The sequence below is a fragment of the Lepisma saccharinum genome, chromosome 9 (assembly GCF_977018435.1).
Source record: "Lepisma saccharinum chromosome 9, izLepSacc3.1, whole genome shotgun sequence".
In the NCBI taxonomy this organism is placed as follows: domain Eukaryota; kingdom Metazoa; phylum Arthropoda; class Insecta; order Zygentoma; family Lepismatidae; genus Lepisma; species Lepisma saccharinum.
In genome coordinates this window covers 50,083,285-50,110,862 of record NC_139237.1, presented here as the reverse complement: position 1 = coordinate 50,110,862, position 27,578 = coordinate 50,083,285, and the positions used below count along the sequence as shown (strand labels likewise).

Here is a 27,578-nt window from a genome sequence, read left to right as displayed (position 1 = left end):
TGGATTTTTGAGGAGTATGTTTCAATCGTGCTCCAACATCATCTAGTTTCTCCTGAATAAGCACACGCCATTTCACAATTCGCTTCTTATCAAGAACAGACCATTTCTCTATATTTGTTCACTTGTTTTCAAACACTGTCTCTGTATGGAACAAGAACATTTGGGAATTTTGCAGCAAAACACCTTCTAACTTCCCTACAAGATTTGTAATGTCGTACATAAACATTTGTTGTTTTAAATTGAATGTATTGTAGATTGCAGAATAGCACCAGTAATACGAAAACTAAAACAAAACAATCTAAAACACTTGTTAACACTTTAACTGTTCACAAACACATGCAAACTGGACACCAGCTATCTGGATACTGAAGCACTGATGCATTCAGTGCCAAGATCAGCGTACAGCTGCGAGTCTAAATGCCAGCAGATGCATTCTCACTGCCCGGCACCCTACATGCTGCTCCACAGTGAACTCTGTAGGCTGGGATGAAATCCAGGACAGCACCTCATTAATTACCACATTATCATGTGGGAAGTGGCTGCCTTTTCAAAAATAACTTTATGGAGAGAAAGAGCTGGAAGTCAGTGCAGGGTCAGAAGAATAAGGGAGGTGGGGTAGAATTTCATAGCCACAGAACCATGCTTCCATTTAGGTGACGTGTGCACTGTCTTGCAACTGACAGACAACTTTGGAAAGAATACTGCGACTTTCTTTTTCATAGCTTTTTGTAATTTCACCAGCAAAGAGACATAATAGGTTATTCTGGTCCCTTTTGCCAGCAAATCTGTCAAGACCACTACCTTCTGGTTCCAAAATACTGTGAGCATCACCTTGCCAGCAGAGGGTTTAAAGACATACTTTCCATCAGAGGGTTGGACACGTGCTTTCCTGAGTGGTGGTGAATCGTAGTGCTTCCATTGCTTACGACTGTGCTTCAGTTTCTGGGTCATAGTGATAAACCAACGTCTCATCCTGTGTAATTGGTCTGGCAAAAAAAAAGTCCTCTTGGTTTTCTTGACACATGGCCGAAAGTTTGAGGGAGCACCTGCCTCGGTTGTTACTCTGGAAAGGAGTCGGAAGCCGGGGAAGCCAGCAAGCTGAAACTTTCCATATATGCAGATGCTCCTTGATGAATTTTTGCACAGACCCCACACTAATCTTGACTGTTGGCTAGTTCCCGAATGTTTTGCACAGACCCCACACAAATTTGACTGTCCGCTAGTTCCCGAATGGTTACGAAAACGTCTTATGATTGCTACCTCAACTTCGCAGATGGTGTCTGCATGGATTCTTCCAGTAAGTGCACGTGCACTTGAGTTGATGATGGCAACTAGAGCTAACAGACTATAGATTCATAGAATTGAGGATATAAAACACCCACGAGTAACATTATGGCAAAAAAGCTCATCCCCCATCTCCTGCTACAATCCAGGAAATATTAGCAACAGCATGTATACTTATATAAAATATATTTGCTTCAAAAAGTCTTTTATAAAACACATCTACAGACAGCTTTTAGGGATTAATTGTACGCTAGACAACTTATCTTCACAGCACATAGCAAACTCAACAAATTATCTTCGATTACTTTTTACATTACATTTAAATCAAGTTGTAATACTACATATGTAACAAGAAAAAAGATGCAATGCATAAATGAGGGTTACCAATGTATCATTCTGTGCTATAGAATGTCTTCTACATTATTTTTTACACAGTATGCCAGCAATTTCAGTATTTAATCAGAATGTTATGAAATTGTTTATAAACAGCTTGCATATCGTGTAAGTGAAAAACTATTACGTATATTGACGTAATATTATTGCAACTGGCATCTGTGATCTTCCAGTTACTATAACACGTTACTAAAATAGGTGTGAATATATCAGGGTTATATGCACTTTGCACATGTCATGAGGCATATATAGAGGGATGTGGGGGGAGGGCCCCACAATTCTTCAATCTTGGCCAATTTGAACATAATGTGATCAGCACCATGCTATGGACACCTTTAGCCCCCAGGTACCCATTTTTGAGGCTGGGTGAGCCCCAGAGATGCATTATGCAGGGACAAGGCCAGAAAAATTCCGACGCTATATCACCCACCCTCTCAAACCCTAGTCTCACGCATGGCAATCTAGATGCCCAACGACTATATCAGGGATAGAGAGATATAGAGATCTTGCTGATACTGATGAAGTACAGACGTAAAATTTACCAATACTTTCGCATAAACAATCCAATGTATAATTGTAAGTATTCCTTGAAGAACATGAATAGTTAATGAAATCCCTTACCTAATAAAATTAATATTGTAACGTGATTGCAGTGACTTTCAGCTTTGGAAACGAAACAGCAGATTTAGAGATTTACAAAAAAAAAGGACAAATGAACTGTATGTTTATATTTATCAAAAGAGCAACATGACAGAATTTGGTAATAAATTACTGGATAATTTATTGATATATTAGAGAATAAGCTTGTATGCAAATTTGCCTATGTTGGCTAATACTGATACGAGTACCAATTAATCTGTCCTGTCTATGAAATATATTAAGAACGAGCGAAATTAATCAGAATTATATTGAGAAAAAAAGTACAATATTTTGCTAATATTAATCTGATTTTCTTTCCAAAGATGTTCTACAGCACAGAAAAAATACATAAGATACAGGGTAACAGGATAACAATTTAATTAGTTCCAAGAGTTTCATTTGTGTAAAATCAAGTTACCACACAACTATTCACAAGATAACATTCTGTTTCAGGTTAAATTGATACATACCGATCTGTATATATCTAGACACTGACAAATGAAATGTGCATTTCGTATATATTACTAGTTTGTTTTTAATTTACCATCCTTTATTAACACAAACATTCATTCAACATAATTTCCCACCATTGATTCGAGCATGCTCTTATACATATATTACATTATATATAATATTACGTTACTAAAAAGTTGCTTCTTCCAAATGCTGCTGTAACATATTAATTGTAACTAGTAATAGAGTATCAACAAGACTGAAAATGTACAAAATGAAAGTTATTAATCTGCCTAAGAATTTCTAATTTGAAATAAGGTATTTTTTTCCATCCGCTCATAGAGCTATCCAAAATTACTACAAAATCCTAAATATTTCCACAAAATTATGTCTAACTAAAAAAAAAAGAAGTAGATTTAGAATATGTCAGACATGTCAAAAGCACCTAATCCTTTTGTTACAAGATGCTACACAAAATGCACTATGAGGTGACTTAATAGTTAACTTTGGGAACATTCTGCAGATCAGGTAATGTTCCGAAGAAATACGCTATCATTGTTACGTGAGCTTTAAAGGTTATTTTGATCTGGTCATAAGACGTAATTGAAGTGGGCAAGTGTATGAAGTGGATATATTTAAAATTTTTGCCTCAAAGATGTGGCTGATTTTGTTATGCAATTTGAAATTAGGTACCATTGTCATGTATTTTTTTTTTCTTGGAAAGTAAAGATGACAAGGACACAATGTTCGAAAAAGAGTGAAGCAGATACCAACCAATATTTCGATACACATCACCAAAGAATGGTGATGTGTGTATGGTGAGTATTTATTATTTTGTGGGGGTAAAAAAGTATTTGAAAACTACTTGTATTTCTAATTAGTAAAACATAAGTGCACTTTATGAGCACAACTTTAAAGTCTGATCTGTACTGAACAAAATTTGTAATTCTACCTTTATTACTTTTTGTATTTTAGCTAATCAGCATTGCTTTTCTGTTACTTTTAATTGTGATGACAAGAATCAGTGTTGATTAGATGAAGTTGATAAAATAAAACTCGCAAAGAACCTGGGAACTTTGGTTGCAAGATCAAATGTATTCAGCCACATCTAAGATGTTTAATTTAGACTAGTACCTAATTTTAAATTACATGCTGAAAACACTTTTACCTTTGAGGCAAACATTGTTAGTGTCTAAGGGAAACACCATGTCATGCATTCTTGCTTGTAATAAACACACAGGGCAATAAAACAGTATTATGCACACAATAAAATTTGTTAACGATGATTTATGCCGGTCTTGTAATGGCAAACTCATAAATGACCCAAATAACCAAAGCGGATATATTACAAGGGCTAGTCAAAAAAAGAGTTGGAAGTTGGATGCGAAACTTGGTCCCTTACATTGAAAGAGGAACATATATTGAGAGTATTTGAAAATAGGATTATTAGGAAAATATTTGGGCCTAAAAGGGATGAGGAGACAGGTGAGTGGGGAAAGGTTACATAATTTAGAACTACATAATTTGTATTCATGTCCAGATATTATTAGAATAATTAAATCAAGAAGACTTAGGTGGGCAGGCCATGTGGCACGAATGGGAGAGGAAAGTAGAGTTTACAGGATTCTTGTTTGGAAACCTGATGGTAAGAGACCGGTAGGAAGACCAAGACGAAGATGGAGGGATAATGTTGAGATGGACCTAAAGAAAATTAGTAGGGATGTAAAAGAGTATATAGATGTTGCTCAGGATAGGGACAGATGGAAGGCCTGTGTTGCTGCAGCCATGAACCTTCACGTTCAAGAAGCCTAGAGAGAGTTAGTTAGTTTAAAAAAGAGTGAGAATGAATTTTTATTTATATCACATGGTGAACATGCAGGGGTGAAACAAACTTGCACAAGAATAACGTGTCTTGTGGAATCTGCAGATAAAATTGCAAGCGCATATGTGCATGAATCTGGCAACACTGCTTAAACAAAACACGAATGGTCAGAAATGTCGGTTCGTGAGGAGAGAAAAGAAAGGAAAAGAGTGAGAGAATTTTCATCTCTTTTTCTCTCTCCACTTCTTTCCTTCAAACAATTTAAGGAGGGCCGTGTTTCGACCACAAAGCAGGGTGGTCCGGGCACTCCGGCCTCGGCAGTGAACGAGATCATGGTCAACACAGCTGTCGTTATTGTTCAGGAAGATCGGCGAATAACAATAGATGAACTGGCAGACATGTTACACATTTCCCATGGTAGTGTGTTCACCATTCCGCACGATTGCTTGCACATGAGACACGTATGTGCAAGATTGGTGCCGAGATTGCTAACACCTGAACAGAAGCAGGTGAGAGTGGAAGTGTCTCGGGATCTTCAGCATCTGGTAGCGGAGTATGGCGAGGCCTACCTGAATTCCATCATAACTGGTGACGAGAGTTGGCTTCACCACTATGATCCCGAAAGCAAACAGGCGAGCACATTCTGGAAATCAGCCAGTTCTCCAATGCCAAAGCTGTTCCATCGGCGAATAAGGTAATGGTGATTTCCTTCTTCGACTATTGTCGAATGGTCTACCAACATGAAGTGCCCCCGCATACCACGGTTACTGGGCAGTATTACGTGACAGTTTTGAAGACCTGCTGAACACATTCGTCGAAAACGCCCTGAGCTGCATCCATCTGGTTGGCGCCTACACCAGGATAATGCACACCCTCACGTTTCCAATGTTGTTGCCCAATATCTAGCTCGATAAAACATTGAATGTGATCTTGCTCCGTGTGACTTTTTTTGTTCCCTCATCTGAAATCGGAGCTGCGGGGCAAGCGTTTCGACTCATCAAAGGCCATTCTGAAGAAGGCGGAGGCAGTTTTGAAGATGATGTCAAAAGACAAGTTCCAGTACATCTTCCAGGACTGGCAGACACATTTGGCCAAGTGTATACTTCGAAAAAGACCATATCAACCTGGCCCCTTTCTATTGTATTTCGTAAGTAAAAAATTCATTCTCATTCTTTTTTGACTAGCCCTCGTAAATATTTTCACCAAAATAACCTGTAGGAGGTCTCTGGAAAGAATGGAAATTTAGGTGAAGCAAGGTGAACCAGAAGCAAAAAATTCTGGGAGGTTAACCAGATGAAGAAACATATGTATTGTTATTAGTGAACTGAAAGAATGTAAGAGGTGTAATGTGCTTCAAAGTCTTCTAGCAGCATAAAGAACAAACTGAACAGTTGGAATAATTCCAAGCAAATAGAAAACCTTGAACATAAGTGACGGTTTTCATACATATATGAGGTGTGTGGAATACTCCTGAATATTTGAATTAGTATGTCAACAATAACTATTAACCTAGCAAAAACTACAGTTATGGCACAATGTCTATATATGTACATCTGGAGATTTTTGTTGTTAAGATTAACAATAATCACAAGCAACAAATCTGTGTGAAGTTTTGTGTCAAACTAAAGTTTTCCTTCACAGGCACATTTCAGATTTTGCAACTGAAACTTGGGAAATAAGGTTTAAACCAGCCTCAGACAGCACAGCACTCTAAATGTTTAAAAAATAGTGTAATGTTCAGTCAGCAATGACCCTTGTTCAGGACAATATATATCTGAAAAATTAAACATGCATGTGATAGTTACAGTTTTTTTCTTTCGATTAAGTGTGTTTTTGTGTACAATGAAATGATTTCACAAGACCTGTCAGCGAACAAGGATTATTATCTTGAAATAATTTGCGATGCTTGGAGAAATATGAAATGGTCTCTCCATTTTGCCAATGAGAAAGTGCTATTAATATTAATTTGTCAGTTTTTGGCAAAGCATGACACTGTGGTGATGCCACAACCCACCTACTTGCTTGATTTATCACCAGACCTCTGTGGTCAAAACTGTATTGAAAGGCTGACATTGTAAGCTTATTTACCTAAAGAAAACTTTGCTAGCAGTACTGCACAGTATCTGAAATGGAAAATTCTAGAAATGCTTTGATGAATGGAAGCAATGCTGGCAGTGACATGGTCGAATAGTTTCTAGGTGGAAAAATAAATATTTACAAACTTCAGGAATTTTCCACAGATCTCGTATGTCGACAGGAACACAAATAAGATCTAGAGGGATCATGAACATATTGTTGATGGGTCCGCAGGTGTTTTCAACATGCTGCAATTCTAAGTGGTTTGCTGCAACTTCATGCAGGTTCAGAGATACAATTAATAAATGAATTGTATTTCTGAATTAATTTATTAATAGTTTCAGTACTTGTACGTTTCAAGTAGTGTACTTGTACATATCAATTAACAGCAAATAAATGTTATCAGTTACAAGAAGGTATCTACATATCATATTTTCAGCCACACATAATAGAATATGGCCTAGTGAAATCCCATTCAGCATATACGCTGACGGAAAGCTACCTTTGTGTGCTGGTGACTGCGTTTTATATCCTGTGTGTTGACACATGCAAGAATGAATCATATTCAGTGCAGGTTTCAAGTAAATATGGCCAACAAACACAAATTTGACATGGATGTATGCATATTACCAATTACAGGGGCAGTTGATGATGATGCTTAACGAAGCTTAAAATAGTCACAGACTTCTACTCTCACACTGTACATATTCTATTTCAAATTTCATCCAATTAGGTCCATTTTTAGGTATATCCACATGGTATACCTCTCTTGCTTTCTAGGGCACACGAAACACAAACACAGCTTATGTTTCAAACTTATTACATTATGAAGCAGGCAGCTGTGGCAATCCAAATTCATCTACAAGTACACCATCCTACAAAAGAAAGAGAATATTACTTCACACAGCAGTTTATATATACACAGATGTCTGAAATATCAATTACTGCTGAAATAGTATACACAAATAAAGCATCAATTAATTATGCTCTACTTTTGCTTGCTATGCTATTTCCACTCATCTTATTTCAAGATGCTTTCTCCCTCTGCAGACTAATTGTGATTATGAGGATGAATGATGATTAGAAGAATTCAATGAACAGATATGCTTAAAGGAAACACCTATGCCCATACGAGGGCTCAAACCTGAAACTGTCTGTGGCAAGATTATAAGTTCAGAACTCAACATGCTCGGCTACTGAGGTTATATCTTTTTTTATATATAATATTTACAAAGAATAAAATTTAAATTAAATTTTATTTTGAGGCATCACCTTTAGCATAATTATAATAAGGTTTGTGACAATTGCTTAAGTACAGGGTGTTATATTGCATATATTGCAGTGGTATATTGTGAAATTTTGACCTGGTATACTGCAACAATTCTTCTTAACAATTCAATACATATTTTAGGGATGGGACAGATTAATCGGTATTCTATCGGTATCGGCCAATATAGTCATATCGGTGTATCAGTAAAATTGACTATTATTTTTACCGATCCGATATATCTATAAATATCTTAAAATTTAATGCAATATTGTGCCATTTTATTATAATTTTTATGGATATAAACATATAATCTCTATCCAATATGTTTTATTAAGGAGGTCAGTGAAACATTTTGAATACTATATCGGCTCGGTAGAATATCGGTTATATTGGTATGGTAAATTTTCCGTTATATCGGTATGGTAAATTTTCGGTTATATCGGTATGGTAAATTTTATATCTGTGCTTTACTCGCTTCAAACAAAACTTCTTATCAGCCAATCTCAAATATATTGATTATATATTAATTAGTATAATAAAAAAAAATCAACGCATCCATGCAAGTAAAACAAAAATAGAAGTCAGACAACTTCAAATATTCCAGCAATTTCTATACATATGAAAAAGTTGGTTTACTGGTGCTCCGGATTTAAAGTCTATCCATGAAAAAACAACTTAATTTGCTGAAAAATAAAGCAGAAACGTTACCACATGCAAATCGACTAAAAAAAGGTAAAGTGCTCCCCTGTGCTTAGCACCATGCCATGAAGGTGTATAGGGGTGTGGGGGTAACACCCCACACTTTCTTGATCCGGTCCTTATTGGGGGTGATGTGATCAGCATCATGCCCCTGACCACCTTTACCCCCCAGGGTCTCTCCCAGGTACTCATGTCATTCCGTTAGAAAAGTTCCCGGATCGACTACCTTTTATAATATTTTATATTAAAGGAGAAGAACATACCATAACTTAAATAAAATATTCATGGTTTACTTTTAGGCTGAACACCCTGTAGTTACTGGTCATGTATTGGTCTGGTTGCCACTTCTCTACTGGAACCAATGACAGAGACCACTAACTATTAAATGATAACAAAGTGTCTGCTTAAAAAAACAGCGCTTCATTCTTGGTTGTTTTACGCCTGCTTTGGGGAATGAAAATATGGTAGCAAATTAATATACTGAAAGGAAGTGGTTACTTATCTGTGAAAATTAAAAACTTAAAATTGTATATTATACAAGGTGCATTCAATAAATAACCGGAAAAATTGTATACAAAATCTAAAATACGGCCGTGATTGTTATATGTTTGTTATTTTGTGAAGGCATCTGTAAGCTTTTCATAGCTTGGGCTGGCATGCCTGCCTCACACTAGGAAACAAGACAACAATTGAATGGCAACATCCTTTGTCTCCCAGACCGAAGAAGGTGCGTGCTCAACGGAGTGCCGGAAAGGTCATGTTAACCTTGTTTTGGGACCACAAGGTGCCAATTCTTGAACATTACATACCCAGAGGTCATAATGTAAACAGTACCACCTACTCCAACCTTTTGCGTGAAAAACTGAAACCAGCCATTCTGCAGAGACTACGTGGTCTGGTGTTCACTGGTGTGCTTTTGCTCCATGACAATGCGAGACCACACACTACCAGTGTCACACTGTCAACCATCGAGGACCTAAAGTTTGAGTGCTTACCCCACCCTCCATATTTGCCCGGTCTCGCACCTTCTGATTTCCACACCTTTGGCCCACTGAAAGATGGACTAAGTGGATCGAGGTTTCAGAATGACGACAAAGTCCAGTCGACAGTGAATGAGTGGTTATGCACGTGTCCAAAAGAATGTTTCTCCTGTGGAATCAGTGCCTTTATCAAGCGCTGGTGTAGGTGCAATGAACTAGGGGGGGACTATGTTGAAACATAGTACTGAAGTTATTTTGGTGCTTGTAACATATTTCTGGTTATATATTGAATTAGCCTTGTATTTTTGTTATTATGAGGGTAAGTCAATATATAAGTTGCAAAATGGAATAGAAAGAAAAACTGAAATAGTTACCTGATGAAATGTGGTTTATTTTTCAATGTATTCTCAATGAACATTTAGGCAGATGTCCCAGCGTTGCACAAGTCCCTCAAAGCTAGCAGCGAAGAAGGTTTGTGGTTGGTGTCGTAGCCAGCTAGTAAGCTCCCGATGGACATCCTCCATATCCTGGAACCGGTGACCACCCAGGTGATTCTTCAGTGGGCCAAAGAGATGAAAGTCAGAGGGTGCCAAATCTGGACTTAGGCTGGTTGTTCCAGTCGTTTCCAACCTAGGGACCGTATGTGAGCCACTGTGGTATTGGCACTGTGTGGACGAGCGTTGTCATCCAACAGAAGAACTTCATCTCTCAAAGCACATGGACATTTCCTGCAAATGGCTGACCGTAACTTCGTCAGGGTTCTGCAATACGTGGCTGCAGTGACAGTCTGACCCTGGGGCAGAAATTCCACGAGTAGGATGCCTTTACTGTCCCAAAACATAGTGACCATCACCTTCCGTGCTGACTGGGTGACCTTGAACTTTTTCATTTTGGGTGGTGATGGATATTTCCATTCCATACTGGCGCGTTATGTTTCCGGTGAAACTTCAGGTTGTCATGCACAATGAGGTACACTGTTCCATGTGAGCAAATCAACTGTAAAGCCACCTCGTCGATAGTCACACGACGATTGGCACGGATCATGTCTTCCACTTTCCTTGTGGTAGTTTCACTGCGAAATTCTGTAGGACAACCTGGTATCACTAATGCTGGTTCGATCACGATTGAAATGTTCCACCCAGTTGTAAACAGCTTTCCTGGATAAACATTTGTTACCGTAAACAGGTAACATTTCCTTGTGCACTTGCTCAGCAGATTTGCCCTGCACCCACAGAAATCAAATTTCGCTCACCACGCGTACACTCAGCTAACACACCTGCCATCTTACCGAATTGGCACTCAAATGACTCACTGCCACACGAGAACGTGACTACTAGCGCTGTATACGATACACAGTGGTGCAGCCACCTACACCGACACTTGTGGAAAGGATCAGTGCAATGACTGATATTCATTGCAGCAATTCAAAGATATTTCATTTTGCGACTTATATATTTACTTTCCCTCGTATGTTTAATAAGTAGAACCTATTTATTAAATAATAATTATTATTTAATAATATTAATGATTTATGGTTTAGTGGGCAGAATTTAGAAAAAACAAAGAATGTGTAGAGAAAATAAAAGCAAAAACGCACCTTATTCCTTGCACTTTCTGCACCTGGCTCTCTATCTGGTGCCATTGGAGCTGTCACTGCATCGTCTAGATAACTGGTGTCACCATCAAGAGCAATTTCATCTCCCAGAGCCTCTAATTCAGCCTCCAGCTCATCATCATCAATTTCTGGCATTCCATAGCTTCGTCCTAGTGCTTCTTGCACTTCGTCAGCTTGCTCCAACATGTCCGACATATCATCTTGCAAATCCTGGTAAAAGAGGAAATGGTTAACTCATTACCTGCCTAATGTTAACTTTCAGTAGTAGAGTGCTTACACAGTTATGAAGACAAGATCAATCTTTTATTTAGTGGCAAAAGTTTCATCACTGTGTAGTGGTAACATCATCACCTCGTAGTCAAGGGAACCTGGGTTTCATACCCAGTGGAGGTACATAATGGTTCAGATCCCACTTTAAATTGTGGACCCAGCCCCGATTACCCTTTCTGTGCACAAAGTGGACATAGAAACAAAACTTTTAACTGCATTTCGCAACCAGAATTTCATGAAATAAGGTCCCTTTCATTATTTTTATTAACTAGTGTCAAATTGCAATTTAAAATAAAAGAGAGATTTACTTAGAATAGAAAATAAGAATATTTCTTCCACACATTGTACCTAACCCTTAGAACCACATACTTACGGTAAATAAAACATCAAGATATCGTTACAAAAAATGGGCATATTTCGGGATCAAAAGTGGTATATAAAATGGCACATCGGTGTTAAAATGGTGAATAAAACCCTAAATTTGATTTCAAAACTAACTACACAAAATTACCATTTTACTTTTAATAGCACATTTATATAGTTATCAGAGTATTACATTTATTTTTGTGTAAAGGAGTACATTTTTGCTTCTCAAATATTTACAGCCGAATTAATCATTTTTCCGTGATTAGCATAACTCACACTCAGAAGGTGTCGCGTTGGTAAATAAATCCTAAATTTCATGTTTAAGACTTTACTTTGCACTTCATTTCGTGACAAAACATGGTAGCAAAATGCACCTCGCACCTTTCAAAATTATGAAAAATTAACACTACAATGTGTTATTTCAAATTTTATATGCATGCCCCTACTTCAATCGGGTCTGTACCCATAATACCATACAAGTATTAGAGTAAATATAATATACAGGGTGTCTCTGTGACCATGTCACAAAGTTTCAGGGACGATGGTAGGAGACAAAAGCATCAATAGGAGATAAGAAACCCCTGTCCAGAAACGCCTCATTCAGAAGTTATAATGGTTCCAAAACCATTCCGAGCCCCACGAAAAGAAAGAGGATGCAACCTTGAGAAACTTGCAGATAAGTTATTTGTTTATGGACAAGAGATAAGAACTCTCAATCCGAAAATGTCCCAGTCAAGAATTATAAATCAAAACCATTGTTGGAAGGTAGAAGGTTCTATGCAGTCCCTTTTTCCAGGATGTGAAACTACCACAGTGGCTCTGATCCCACTTTACCTGTAGGTCCAGTCCCGATTAGCCCATCTGAGCATAAAATAGTCTCAACAAAACCAAAGTTTAACCAAAATTTGGGATGGCTATGGAAAAAACTTTCTTTGTAGCTTTAATAAGTAAATTACTACATCATACGTAAACTAGCCAAGATTAATGCATTTATAGCAGTTGTTCAAATTTTCATCCTCCAGTATCGATGCAGGCATGACAGCATTGCAAGAAGCTATGTCTCATATGCTCTAACATAGCTGAAGTTGTACAGGCAATGTCACTGGCAGCAAGAATTCTTGCCAGTAGTTCTTCATTATCCACATGTGTCTCATACACAACACTTTTTATGTGACCCCACAAAATAAATCAAGTGGGAACACCCTTCTCGTCACTATGGTTTTGGGTTGTAACTTCTGAACAAGGCTTTTCCCGACAGGGGTTACCTATCTCATATTGATGCTTTTGTCTCCTTCCATTATCCCTGAAAGTTAGTAACATGGTCACAGAAACATCCTGTATATTCCTAAATTCAAATATTTAGGAGTGCTATTAACAAATTTAAACAACATTAATGATATCTGTAGGGCAGCTGACTGGCAAGTGGGAAACCCTGGGTTCAACTCCCAGGGTGTGACTCAAGGTGGGAATTTTTGCAGCAATGTTCTTGCATGGAGCAACTTTGGAGACCACCCAGCCTCTACTAAATGAGTACCTGGGGGTAAAGGTGGTTGGAGCATGATATTGATGTCTAGGTTAGTTTAAGGTCCACTTTATGCTCAAACAGACAAATTGGGACTGTACCTACAGTTTAGCTGCAGTTTATTAAAACAAATTCTGAATGCTTGTCCCAGAAACATATTACTCAACGAAACCTTGAGAGAAGGTGTTTGTTTATACATCATTTCATGTAAAAAAAAATATACTCTCTTAATGGAAAATATGCAATATACCTCAAATTATGTGACATGAAATTGATATATATATAATTCCTAACAGTCTAATTTGCTGATATTTGTCACTTTTGCTTGGCTACTTACAAAGGCAATATTATATATAGTCCCTATTGATTACCATGTCATTGTGATCACTAAAATTTTGATAACAAAACCACTTACCTCAATCTCATCAATATTTATCTTCTTAAATTCTTTCTGCATCTGTTTGACTCCAGTCTTCATGGCCACAACAGTCGACTGAGTGTCTTTCAGAGTCTGGCATGCAAAATTAGCCTGCTCCATGTTGAAGGATTGCTGTCTTAAATTATCAACTTGTTGTTCATACCTGTAAAAAATGTGTATTTTGTATTTTCCTTATTTTGTATTGCTAATCCTGATGATGAGGAGCACCTAGACAAGGACTGGAACCTTCAGAGAGTCAAGCACTGAACGTGCTCATCCACCAATGTTATATAAAGCTGTAATAATATTACCCTGTGCTTAACAGCCTTGAGAGCCAGGGACTACCTACCAACTGCCGGCCTCACTCCCACATGCATCAGGAGAGGTGGGCATTCATCCAACCAGTTACAGGGTGATGTGCGGTCAGCACCACGAACCCTCAAGTCATTGTAGCTTGACCGGATTACACTATTCATTCCTAACTCCTTAATTTCCTCGTGATTGTCGATGGCCACCAATTCCATACACTGGCCAAAATCTCAGGAGAAAAGTTGTTATGCTTCCCCATAGACCGTAGACCGAGCCCAAAGCCTGATGCCTTAGACCGTACAGCCATGGCGTAGAACAATATAAAGAATTAGCAACAAGCATAAGTATATACAGGGTGACAAGAAATAACCCGTACAAAGTTTGGCGTATCCTGCCAAGAATGTAGTGTATCGTAGCCAAATAATTGTTGTGTTATTGGATTCTCCATAGTCTTTTGTAACTGTACTTCTTGTTTCGGCTTCATAGCGATTACAGTCTTTGTGTTTCAGACTGTCAACCAAACGCAGTGCAATTTTTTAACTGTGGCGTCAGGGAAAGCGTCAATGTGAAATTGTTCGTTTGCTGGGTGTTCCAAAAATGACAGTCTCAGATGCAGTTCGGCGATTCAAGGAGCTCGGCCATGTAGGCGACCGTCCCAGAAGAGGAAGAAAGCCTACCATCAACACGTCCCAGAACCGCAAGATCATCAAAAAGCGAGTTCAGCGAAATCCGAGGGTCTCCATGAGAAAAGTCGCCCGTGAGATCGAGATCAACCGCGAATCGGTGCAGCAAATGGCGAAAAAGAACCTCAACCTCAAGGCGTACAAGCTCCAAAAAGTTCAGCTTCACACGGACGAAATCAAGCGCCTGCGACTCAAAAGATGCCGCCCTCTGAAGTGCCGGGCCGCAGGTAAGCAATGGGAGCACATTCTTTTCACAGACGAGAAGCTGTTCACCGTGGAGCAGGCGCACAACCACCAAAACAACAGGACCTGGTCTGCAGAGGCTCCCGGTACCTCAGCCATCGTCCAACACCGCCAAAATCCGCAGTCGGTCATGGTGTGGGGCGGAATTTGCGCAAGCGGCAAGACGACCCTGGATTTCGTGGATCAAGGGGTCAACAGCAACCAAGAAGTGTACCGCCGCAACATTCTCGAGAACGTTGTCCTTCCGTGGGCCCAGCAGCACTTCGGCGATACACAATGGACATTTCAGCAAGTATCCGCTCCGGCCCACAGGGCGAAAATGACGCAAGCGTGGTGCAGAACCCATTTTCCGGACTTCATCGCATCGGCGGAATGGCCACCCTACTCGCCGGACCTCAACCCAACGGACTACAGTCTGTGGTCGATTTTGGAGGCCAGGGTATGTGCTAAATGCCACCACAGTTTGGAGTCGCTGAAGCAATTGCTGCGTCATGAGTGGAACCGATTGTTGCCCGAGGACCTGCGGCCCATTGCCCAACATTTCAAAGCCCGTTTGGACCTCTGTATCGCCGCCCAGGGAGGCCACTTCGAAACCAGTTGAACATCTTGTTCCAAAGGTCCCATGTCATTGTTCTTCAGTGTTGTTTTGCTCAATTGTTTCGGTTTAATAACTTTATGATCACAAACATTAGTACGGGTTATTTCTTGTCACCCGATATACTGTGCTGAAAAAGAAAGCACAGTAGAAACTTGGTGATACAGTACACTGTGCTATAATGTGAAATAAAGTAGACATTCCAAGCAGCTCAGTTTGCCCATCCTGAAAAATCTGTTAGGCCTAATTGTAAAATTATTGTTATTATTAACATATTATTACTTATTAAAGTATGGATCACGTAAATGATATATCATAAACAATATGTCCGTTGTCAGCAAAGGGGTAAAGCAAGGGCAAAGGCCCGAAGTTTGAAATTTTCCGTAATTGGCAAAATTTCTGAACACCGTAATTTCCACGTATTTTCAAAGTTGCAGCACATGCATTACATATCCCCATATAATGATCTCTTGTCGTGCTTCCCTCCAAATTGGGTCCATCCAGCATCCATATGGTTGACGCTAGAAGCGAAATTCCAGAAATTGTTTCGTTAGCTGCCAACACTGGGCTTTATACATTGCTATTATTTTTTTAGTCACGAAGTATCAGTCTGATTTCTACGAAACTTTGCACAGCTACATAATACTATTTTTATAATTCACTCAGCCTGGGTTGGGGGAGGGGGGCATGCCATATTTCTTTAAAAAAAATCAATTTTCTTCTTCCGTTAACCAATTATTTGGAGGCACAATGTATATATTTTACCCCTGCTAAAAGCCCTTTAAGAAAGAAATAGGTCCATGGTTCGATTCGAACTTTAAAACTGTAGGTCCAGTCCCCATTAGGTTACTGTGAAGTAAGTGGACTTAAAACACCAACTCAATCAATCAGATTTTCACACCTCATGAAAACTCTTCTCAGGATGCGCACGGCCGTGCTGTCTGAAACCGCTTCCTTATAATCTACGTGTTCCAGCCACGTCCCTACCATGTTCATACCATGCTGTTTAGATTAGTCGTAACAGTCATTAGTACAATATAAAATTGACTCAATCAATCAATTAAAGAAAGAAAACAAACCCAATTTTATCTCTCTATGACAATTAGTGTGGCAATACACAGAAATAAAAGAAGCTATGACAAACCATACATACCAGCACACCTGGTTTCAAATGAAATTATCACAGTTTCTTGCTGATATATTTTACTTTCACATGAAAAAAAAAAATACTTGTTCAGAACATATGACAATTAGGAGTCCAATGCAAGACATCCAATTTTTAAAAATTACCTGAAAATTACGATTTTCTACATTTAGTTGCACAATTTCCATTTTGCACAATATGCAAAACTTTAAAAAACAACTTTTGGGTAATTTTGAAAACTGTATATTTCCCATATAACACTCTTTCATGTAGCTTTCTGTATACAACTATCAAAAATATTGATGCTAGTTTTGGTAAATTCACAATGCAAACATGAAAACAATGCTGACATCACTATGCATTCTTTCCACTATTACAGCTCACAGAGAAGAGAAACTGAGTTCAAGACAGATTAAATTAGCTGTGCAATCATGGAACAGGGAGAAAAGCACCTGTTTATTTTGTATCACTTCCTGAATATATTATATGTTTGCATAATAATATATCATATTAATAAAGATAGTATTTTTAAATTTGACATGTAGGACTTTTTCCTATTTGCTATATTAATCTGCAAAGTATACCAACTCACTCAAGTATCATGGAATTATTTTGGCAGATGCCAACATTTCTGAACAATTTTGACATGATGGAGGCAGGTTCCAAACATGCTGTTTTTTTTGTAATTCCTGGGGTTCAGGATCTTTTCTCGAAAACCCTGAATAAGCATTTTGGATAATTATGCGATAAGGCCCGAACACCTCTCACTCGTTTATTCGTTAATTTTAGCATTGCAGAAGATTCTTTAAGGTGAAGTCATGCCTTTTTCCATAAAATAGTGTCAACTTTTCATATTACGAGTCATTATTTGTCTTCCTTGTTTCGCTTGTGTAACAGACAATATGGCATGCACTCGTCATGGATCATCACACGTTGTGCTTGTGTTTTGTCAATTTGGAGTGGGTATGCAGTGTTTCAACCTCCTCCACCGAAAAATACCTACTTTCGTGTTCATTATGTCATCACAAACCATTGACGAATAGCCCCAAAAAATATTCACGATAGCCCCACGAACCATTGACGGATAGCCCCAAAAACCATTCACGATAGCCCCAAAAAACATTCACGATAGCCCCAAAAACCATTCACGATAGCCCCAAAAACCATTCACGATAGCCCCAAAAACCATTCACCATAGCCCCACGGACCATTTCCGACAAGGTTAGGTTAGGTTAGGTAAGCATAGTTAAAAAATTCTCGTAAAAAAAAGGCATGTTTGGAAACACTTTCAAGACCGTGTGACTTTCGACGCTCGCGCCAGCTGCAGGTACATAATGGAAACAACGGCATAATGTTGCCGCTTTACAGAAAATGCAAGTTCCTTACATAGAGTGATTATTTCTTGTTCTGCAGCATTCCATGGTGAAGTTTTCAGTAAGTAGTTTCTCCTGTAAATTTGAAGAAATCCGTTTGGGCGATATCGCATATTTACTACATTTTGCAAACTGCAAAGCATAAATTGGTTCTAAGTTTATCCGTAAGGAACGCAGAACAATTATAATAATCTCCTTCAATTATAAGTTTTTATAATAAGCAATTATCCACCTTCATAAATGTTTTCCATTGATTTGATAGAAATGTCTTCATCTGCTTTTAGTTGTGCATGACATGTTTCCTTGTCACTGACTTACACTTTAAACTGAATCACACAAAAGTTGTTACAATAGCAGGTTTCACAAAGTTCTGAAGAAAGTCATATTTTGTTAGGACTAACTTAATGGGTACTCACATTTTCCTTTGCTTTAAAACTCTCATGGCTTTCTGCTTCACAGCATTCTTTGCTGGTCCTTCCCTCATCTTCTTCATTTGATCTTTGTATTTTACGAGTTCTGCATCTAGACGAGCAATCTTCTTTTCTACTGATTCTGCTCTGCTGTCAACCTGAGGTATAATTAATATTTATAATTATTTAATAATAAACACTCATTGAAGAGTGAAAACGTAGGTGCAGTAATGGCACAAGTGCACTTAACACTTTCGCTGCCGGTGACACATATGCATCATATGGGGTTGTAGCTGTGTGCCTTTGACGCATTACCTGCTTTGAATGCTTCCCATCAGAGGAACTGCACAGCAGGCTTTTAAGTCGTTCATGGAACATTGCTGAAGGATTGTTTAAAATAAACATTAGCTTGGTTTCTCATTTGCACGTCTCTCTTAGCATTATAGTTCCTTTTGTTATGCATCAAAGAATGGTTTGATAGCAAAGAAATTTTTTTTTTCTTGTTAACATTGCTAGTCTGAAGCATTACAATTTTTATTTCCTGTACCAATAGAGTAAAAAACACTGCATTATTTTGTTTAGAATGTCTAGGAGAGCCAGGACTTTGTTTGCATTGAACCTTGTTTTGCTCTTTACCATAAGTGAAGTAAATGTATGGGAACTTCAGAAATTTATCATTCGACTTTCACAAGCAAACATATTGTACCGATGATCTCACAACACAAATAGATTTGATAATCACTTCACATGTATGGTTAGTTATTCCACATTAGAACATTTTTTTAAAGTGGATTCTAATCAAGGGTCCAATAATAAACACCAACAAGTGTTGGTACAGTTGGTACAGGAAGGCATCTCTTTTGGCCATTACTATAATGTGGTCAAAATGCGGCATGTTTTCAGAGCCAAATGACAAATGGAAAGCGAGAGAGTTAGCAGTGCTCTTTTGACAGTATGTGCACAACAAACGAGTGCAATCTTGGTTTTTGCTTGAGGTCATGAACTGAAAGAGAAAAGTGTTTGCAGTGTAGTGGAAAACGCTGGATATTTGGTAGATGATCTCTAATATTCACTGTTAGCTATTTTTTTTTGTGCTATATCAGTGGCGCAGTGAAAAACTTTTGTGTAAGAGTTTGTTCTAGTTTTTACAATGTTTAATGTTAACTATGAAACATGTTTCAGAAGGAAATTACATCAGGTAAGGTGCGTTACGAAGTTATAGTAGTGACACATTTTTTGCCATTTAACGTTTATGATCTAAATAAACATTCTTATACACAAAAAGTTACATCTCCGTGGCTTTAGTATAATATCAACTAAATGCAGAATCTGTGTGTAATAAATGTGATATTCTATAAGTTGTGTAATCTAAACTATTATTTCAATACGATGGAAATGACAACTAAATTTAGCAAATGTTTACTTACACCTGAGATACAGTCTGTAATATTAGGTGGAGGTTCTTTCGCTTTAGGTCTTCCAAACAGCCTATTCATTTCGGTTGATGAATACAAAAAAAAACTTTCAAACAACCTTTCTTAGGTCTTTTATTACGATTTTATGTTAACACGAAAATATTTCTCAGCACTAGCTCCAGAAACAACTGCCTTATGAATCATATTAATGTTGCCAGGTCATGAGAAGTATGATAAAAAATTTCCAATGTCATTAACGAGAAATTCTACATTTTGTTAACATTCCATCATTAGGGACCTATGTTGCCTTGTATCAGAAACCAGGGTTGGCAAAATTTGTGTTTTTTTTAAAAAGAACAAAACAAACTGTTTTTTTTTTGTTTAAAACATGTTTTTTTTGTTTTTAAACATAGTTTTAAACATGAGTTCAAAAAACATGTTTTAAACAAAAGATAGTCAACCTTTTCCCAGTAAATTATAGTTATAACTTGACAAGTTTAAAAACAAGACGCTGCAATCCATTGTTTGCGCACCTCACATCACATTTCCCCACTCCATTGTCTTCGGCGACGTTGGTTCGCAGTGTTGCAACCTGGAGGGAGCGGAATCGTCTGATAATTTTTAACGAAATTTGAATGTGAAAGGCATGAATTAATATCCCCTCACCTACGCTACCTTTTGATTACGCTAAATTCTAAATACATTTTGATATTTTCCCTTTAAAACTTAAATGAATTAAGTTATATTAGGGATATTTCTTACCAGCATAAGAAATGTATGAAATGAAACGATAGAAAAATGAAAAATATATAAACGATATAACTGAGCTCACCTTCTAAATGTCTTCCAGTTCTCCTTCTTCAGTTTCACTCTCCCACTCATCCGAATCTGTCTACCGATGAATCTGTGTCTGAGGGGCCTCCCCGATGGCGCAGCGGTAGCGTCGTCGCCTTGTAATCAAGCGATCCCGGGTTCGATACTTGGTGGAGGCACATAATGGTTCGCATCCCATTTTAAACTGTAGGTCCAGTCCCGATTAGCCTTACTGTGCATAAAGTGGACTTAAAACACCAACTCAATCAATCAATCAATCTGTGTCCGTGTCTGAATCGGCTTCACCAAGTCAGTTCATTTACACTCTCGTCCATAAGTTCAAAGTAAGAATCTTGCAGCCAAGAGTAAAGAGCATGAACATTTCAATGCTTTAGAAAAGAACACAAGCAAGCGTATTATCAGATTGCCTTCTCGTAGTGATTGTTGTACGATAAACAAATGAACCACCACCCCACTCGTTTTTGTTTTTTTTAAAAAAAAACAGGCCACTGCTTGATGTGTCGCATTGAGAAAATGAAGTCATTCGCCCTGTAGTTTCTCTTCGTTATAAACATAGAATAGTTAGGGTATAGAAGATTACCCTACATTTAAACCTCGCTGCGCTTGGAAATTGCAGTTCCGTCGGTGGCCAATAGATGGCGCGGCCGTCTTCTTTTGCTGCCCACAGTAAATAGGGAGGGGAGATTCATTGTCCCACTGGAGTTTCCTTTACCACAGAAAGGACAGGGGTGGGTTGTGAAACAGGTTTTCTGAAGACGAGGGGGGAATATATTTCGTTTTCTGATTTCATGCAGTTCGTGAATTTACGGAATGAGGACTTTGCCAGGCAGCTACATACTCTACCAGGGCGCGAAATCATTGAAGATTGATGTTTGGGGGGGGGGGGGGGCAAGAAGTTTGTGGTCTACACAGACATACACAAACTATACATATATATTATGTATGTGCATGAAATTTTTCAAATTTTCTACCAAGCAACTGAGAAGAAAGAGCCTATATGATTAATATTTATAATGTTATTAAATATAAAAGTAAATTACTAAATATGTAAAAATACATTAGTATTAAATACATATAAGGGAATTTATTTGATATTTTTTTATGTATCAGATATTTATAATTGCCTTCTCGATTGCGCAGTGAATACGTTTTCGCCTTGTAATCAAGGAGTCCCGGGTTCGATACCTGGTGGAGGCACATAGTGGTTCGGATCCCACTTTAAACTATCGTTTGATTGACTTGTTATTATTTTTTAGTTTTGGTTATTATGTATAGGTTTTCTATCTACCTGTAGGTGATCGCGGCGATAGGGTTGAAATAAAACATTATATCTTATGCCTTTAGAATCGGTTTGGATGGAAGGGGGAAGAGTGTGTGGTATTCGCATTAACACAAGGTTAGTCGAGCAACTGTGCAGATTAAGGTTGACTAACAATGACAGTGAGCCTAAAGTATCCAAAGTAAACATATATTGCTTAAATATGTCTGCATTATACAGTGACTCAAGTACAGGGGGGGCAGGGGATCATTGCGGGAAATCACCCCTTCGATTTCAAATTTTATGCAAATAAAAATTCATTTTGTAAAATTTTCTTGCTTGTTTCGCTCGCATTATCTGCTATTCTTGTTTTCATCAAGTTCAGAGGGGCGGCGGGAGTCAGCCATTGGGGCCGAATGATCTAAAAAAAAGTTGTAAAAGAGAGAATGCCATGGCGTCCAGGGAAATTAATTTGGCAGTATTAAATCAATATTGTTTTCAATTGCACAAATTGGATCTAAACATTTTTGAGGTACCTATCTGCATTTTTCCAGACCTAACCTTCTCATCGGTCTAAAATGTATGATATAAAGTAATCCCCTCACATTAGCCTTCTAATACTAATAGTAACTAATGTATTCAACAAAGTGCTCATTACTGTTTTGGGGGTTGAACTGGACCTCTAGATTTCCAGTGTTAACCCAGCATCAGAAGATCTATTGTAATCTAGTAGATGGAAATATGGCGGACTCCAGCTTTGAAAGATGGGTAATAGGGCGGTGATTGGACTTCATTCACTGAAAATTCGTCACTCAATGAAAGTCGATCGGAAAGACTGAATTCCGAAAAGGATTTCAATTTTAGTAATAGTGGAAGTAGTGTAATTGGTACTATAGCTGGGGCGATAAATGAAGAGGTTTTCGACTGAATAGAAATACTTAAAACTAAGGCAAAATGTCTATAAAATTTCATTTCTACTGTGTAAAACCTACGATTTTTGTAAAAAAAAGCTTCCGAGAAAAGATGACCCCCTCAAATTGATGTGGCTAAACCTGAATTTGCCAAAATTGCTGTTTATAAATTTGTTAAAAATATGGCTTTTCTCAATATTGTTTTAACTACACTTAAAACTAATCCAAGATGCTTTTAAGAGTTTTTTGATTATAGTGTGCTATTTTGTCTAATCCAAGATTTTTGTAAAAAAGCCCTCGGGAAATTCCCGTAAAAAGTATAACTCCTCTGGAATTTCCCGTAAAAAGTATAATTCCACGGGAAATTCCCGTAAAAAGTATAATTCCACGGGAATTTCCCGTAAAAACAAAATTCTCGGGAATTTCCCGTTTTTTTCTCAGACCGACTTTAGCTACATCTATAAAAAGCTGGATCTAACTATAATACTTAATATTGTGAGAATAGTTGAAGAGTACAGACGTGTTGTTCCAGTGCTCCTCATATTATAGCTCTGTTTGGTTTGATATACTGAATTTCTTATTATTTATATTAAACATATTTCTAATATATTGAACAAGAATCTTATATTTTATATAAAAGAGTTTGATATTTGATACATCTAGTTGTAATTAGTTTATATTTAGAGTTTTGGCTTGCCGCTGTTGCAATCTGTTTCTGTGTGTTATACAAGATCAATACACATTAGGTCATTGCCAGTGCTGACATGCAATTGTGGTAGGTCACTGTTTTCTGTGGATCAATACTTATTCTACCTTCGTGCACGTAAGCCATTGGCATTACAATTTGTCATAGTTTTATTAAGTATAAAATTTTGATTTGAAACCCAAGAAATCTGATATAATAAACCTAGGATAAAAATTAATAATATTAACATATTAAATATATACAATAATTATATAAAGTACACTGCTGAACCCAATTCATATTTTATATTAAATATAGAGTTTAATTTAAACCCCAAGAAATCTTATAACTAATAACAAAAATGCCAAATCAAAAATATTGTGATCAATGCAATATGAATATTTCTAGCTCTAATTGGGCTAGGCACCAAAAGAATTGTAATCCAGACAAATATAGAACTCCCACAAAAATATGCCCAAATTGTCATAGAAAATATAGTTTGGAATATTTCTTATATAAACATAAAAATAATTGTTCTGCACAGTTTTCTACATCTTCATCTGGTCTAAAAAGAAAACTTGAAACACCTAGTAATTATAAACCAGCAAAGCAGCCACGCTATGCACCTATTCATAGTAGTTTTAATGGCCAACTAAGTGATTACCGTTTTATATCAGATCCAAAATGTGATATTAAGAATTTTTTGAATAATATAAATTCTGATGTGCAGGATATTCTAAATAAACAAAATAGCTCTTATAAATTATCTTTCAAATTATTTACACAATATAAGAAACAGAATGGAACAAAATTTACACACCCCCACATAACAGAAACTGTAGCTGTTTATTCAAATAGAAATTTAGATAAAATAATAATCAAGTTGATAGAGCAATTGAATATTAAACATTCTGAATTTGCTGCAAAAGAATCAGGATGGAGTTTATGTGGAAGTCCACACAAGTTATATATTAATATTTCTAAATTTAACCCACTACAAGGTTCGACATATGGGCCATTACCTGCTAATATTAAAAATAAAAAAACCGTGGTTAACATAGAAAATAATGATGAGAAATGCTTTCTGTGGTGTATTTTAGCTGCTTTGTATCCAGTTTTAAGGAATCCTGAGAGAATAAGTTATTATAAAAAATATGAACATAATTTTGATGATGCAATGGAGGGATTAGAATATCCAATGTCTATTCAGAATATTGATAAATTTGAAAAAAAGGCCAGAGATATCAATGGTAAACCATTATCTATTAATGTATTTATTTGTTCTACTGGTGCTGGGGATTGTTTGATAGAACCTCTCAGAATTAGTACAGTTGATGATGATTTTGCTGTTTCGATTGATTTGCTTTTAATTGAGGGGGATGGCACATACCATTACACTTTAATACATAATCTTGAAGCTTTAGTAAGAAAACAAGTAGACAAATCTAATAGAATATTCAAGTTGTGCCGAAGATGTTTAACTGTATTTGATGGTAGAAAAATAATAAATGGTGTTCGTGAAAAAATGCAGAAATTGCTAAAAACAAATTAGTTGAACATTTAAAATATTGTGGAAATCATAAACCTGTTCATATGGTGATGCCTATGCCAAATGAAAATGCCAAATTCAAAAAATTTGAAGCTTTGTTGGAACACCCAGCATATATAGTTTGTGATTTTGAATCAAACCTCAAACCCCTTGCATTCTGTAGTCCAGATCCTGATGAATCTTCAAGTACATCATACCAGTTACATGAACCTTCTAGTTTTTATTATGTTGTTATACAGGATGGTGTGGTTAGTAAAGAATATTTATACATGGGACAAAATGCCATCAAAGAATTTGCACATAGAATAGAAAATGAGTGCCATGACATAGTATCTAATATCTTATTAAAATCAAAACTTATGATGCCTTTAACAAAAGAACAAATTCAAAATTTCAATAATACAGAAAAATGTCCAATATGTGATCGTGAATTTTCAGATACAAATATCAAGGTGAAACACCATTCCCATACAAATGGTAAATTCTTAATAGCTCTGTGTAATAGTTGTAATATTGAGATCCAGAGACCAAAATTTGTCCCGATATTTTGCCATGGCGCATCTAATTATGATTTTCATCATCTGATCAGGTACGAGGGGTTTGACAAGCAGAATTTAAATATTTTAGCAGAAAATGATGAGAAATATATAGCTATTAGCAAGATAATTAAAGTTAATGGTGTTCCTATTCACTTAAGATTTCTTGATTCATATAGAATTTTGTCGGCTAGCTTGGCTACTCTGGCCAGTCAATTATCTGATGATCAATTTAAAATTACTTGTGACATGTTTCCAAATCAGGACTTGAAATTAATTAGGCGAAAAGGTGTATACCCATATGACTATGTTACAGATTTTTCTAAATTTGATGAGTGTACTCTGCCACCAAAAGAAGCATTCTACAGTAAACTCAGGGCATCTGAAATCACTGATGAAGATTATCACCATGCCAAGTTGATGTGGGACAACTTAAAATGCCAGACATTTGGTGATTATCATAAGGCATATTTAAAACTTGATGTAACTCTTTTAGCCGATATACTTCAAGCATTTAGAAAATCTTCAATAGAAAATTATAAGCTAGATCCAATTTATTTCTGTAGTGCTCCAGGTCTAGCATGGTCTGCAATGTTTTTAAACACTAAAATGCAGTTAAATTTAATCCAAGATCAAGATATGTACTTGTTTATGGAGCAATGTATAAGAGGAGGCATGGTGCAATGTTCTCAGAGATATGCTAGAGCAAATAACAAATATATTCCTGATTATGATCCAGCACTGCCATCAAATTTTATACTTTATGTGGATGCCAACAACTTGTATGGTTATGCTATGATGGATAAATTGCCATATGCAGGGCTTGAGTGGGTTGAAAATTTCAATATTGAAAATCTTCAGAATTTTGATGACAGTCACTATGGCCTGTTCTTAGAAGTTGATCTAACAATTCCTGAAGATTTACACAACAAGTTTTCTGATCTGCCCCCAATTTCTGAATTTAAGTGTTCACCTAACTCTAAACAAAAAAAGCTAATGATGACTTTGGAATCAAAACAGAATTATATAATATATTACAAAAATCTTCAGTTCCTGATACATCATGGTGTTAAAGTAACTAAGGTTGGCAAAGTTTTGAGGTTCAGGCACTCAAGATGGTTGAAACCATATATTGATACGAATACCGAGCTTCGAACATCTGCAGTAAGCCAATTTGATAAAACTTTGTTTAAATTAATGGTAAATTCAGTATATGGCAAAACTATAGAAAATGTTAGAAAACATACTGACGTTAAATTAGTTACCGACCCCAGCCGGAGCAAAAAATTAGTGGCAAACCGAATTTCAATTATAGAAGAATTTATGATGACAATATGGCACTTTTTAATATGAAAAAAACAAAAATTAAGTTTGATAAACCTATTTATGTAGGGGCGGTGATATTAGAATTGGCAAAATTACATATGTTAAAATTATATTATGATGTGTTGAAACCTTTTTATGGTGATTGTGTAAAATTAATGTATATGGACACAGATAGTTTTATTCTTGATATTCAAACAGAAGATGTTTATAAAGATATATCACATCCTGAATTAATTAAATATTTTGATACTAGTGAACATTCAAAGATTCAACCCCACAACAAAAAGGTGCCTGGCAAGTTAAAAGATGAGACACTTGGCGATGTTATTGTAGGATTTGCTGGATTAAGAGCTAAAATGTATAGTTTTAAAACATGTAGTGGTGCTGTTGCCAAAAAAGCTAAGGGCATTGGTAGAGATACTGTAGACAAAGAGCTTGAATTTGAAGATTACAAAAATTGTCTCAAGTCACAGAAGTTAATTAAAACATCAGAAAATAGA

At 36.9% G+C, this 27,578-nt stretch overlaps 1 protein-coding gene across 1 annotated transcript; it reads right to left on the bottom strand.

The window, feature by feature from the left end:
• Positions 1–1,455: 1,455 nt before the first annotated feature.
• LOC145992047 (charged multivesicular body protein 5-like) lies at positions 1,456–20,168 on the bottom strand. Its single transcript, XM_083128173.1, has 5 exons — positions 19,992–20,168; positions 18,571–18,722; positions 13,805–13,970; positions 11,214–11,441; positions 1,456–7,542 (listed from the first exon to the last, which is right to left on the bottom strand). The coding sequence occupies exons 1-5, from the start codon at positions 20,058–20,060 to the stop codon at positions 7,492–7,494; spliced, it is 666 nt and encodes a 221-aa protein (XP_082984299.1). The 5' UTR covers positions 20,061–20,168; the 3' UTR covers positions 1,456–7,491.
• Between the last annotated feature and the right edge of the window lie 7,410 nt (positions 20,169–27,578).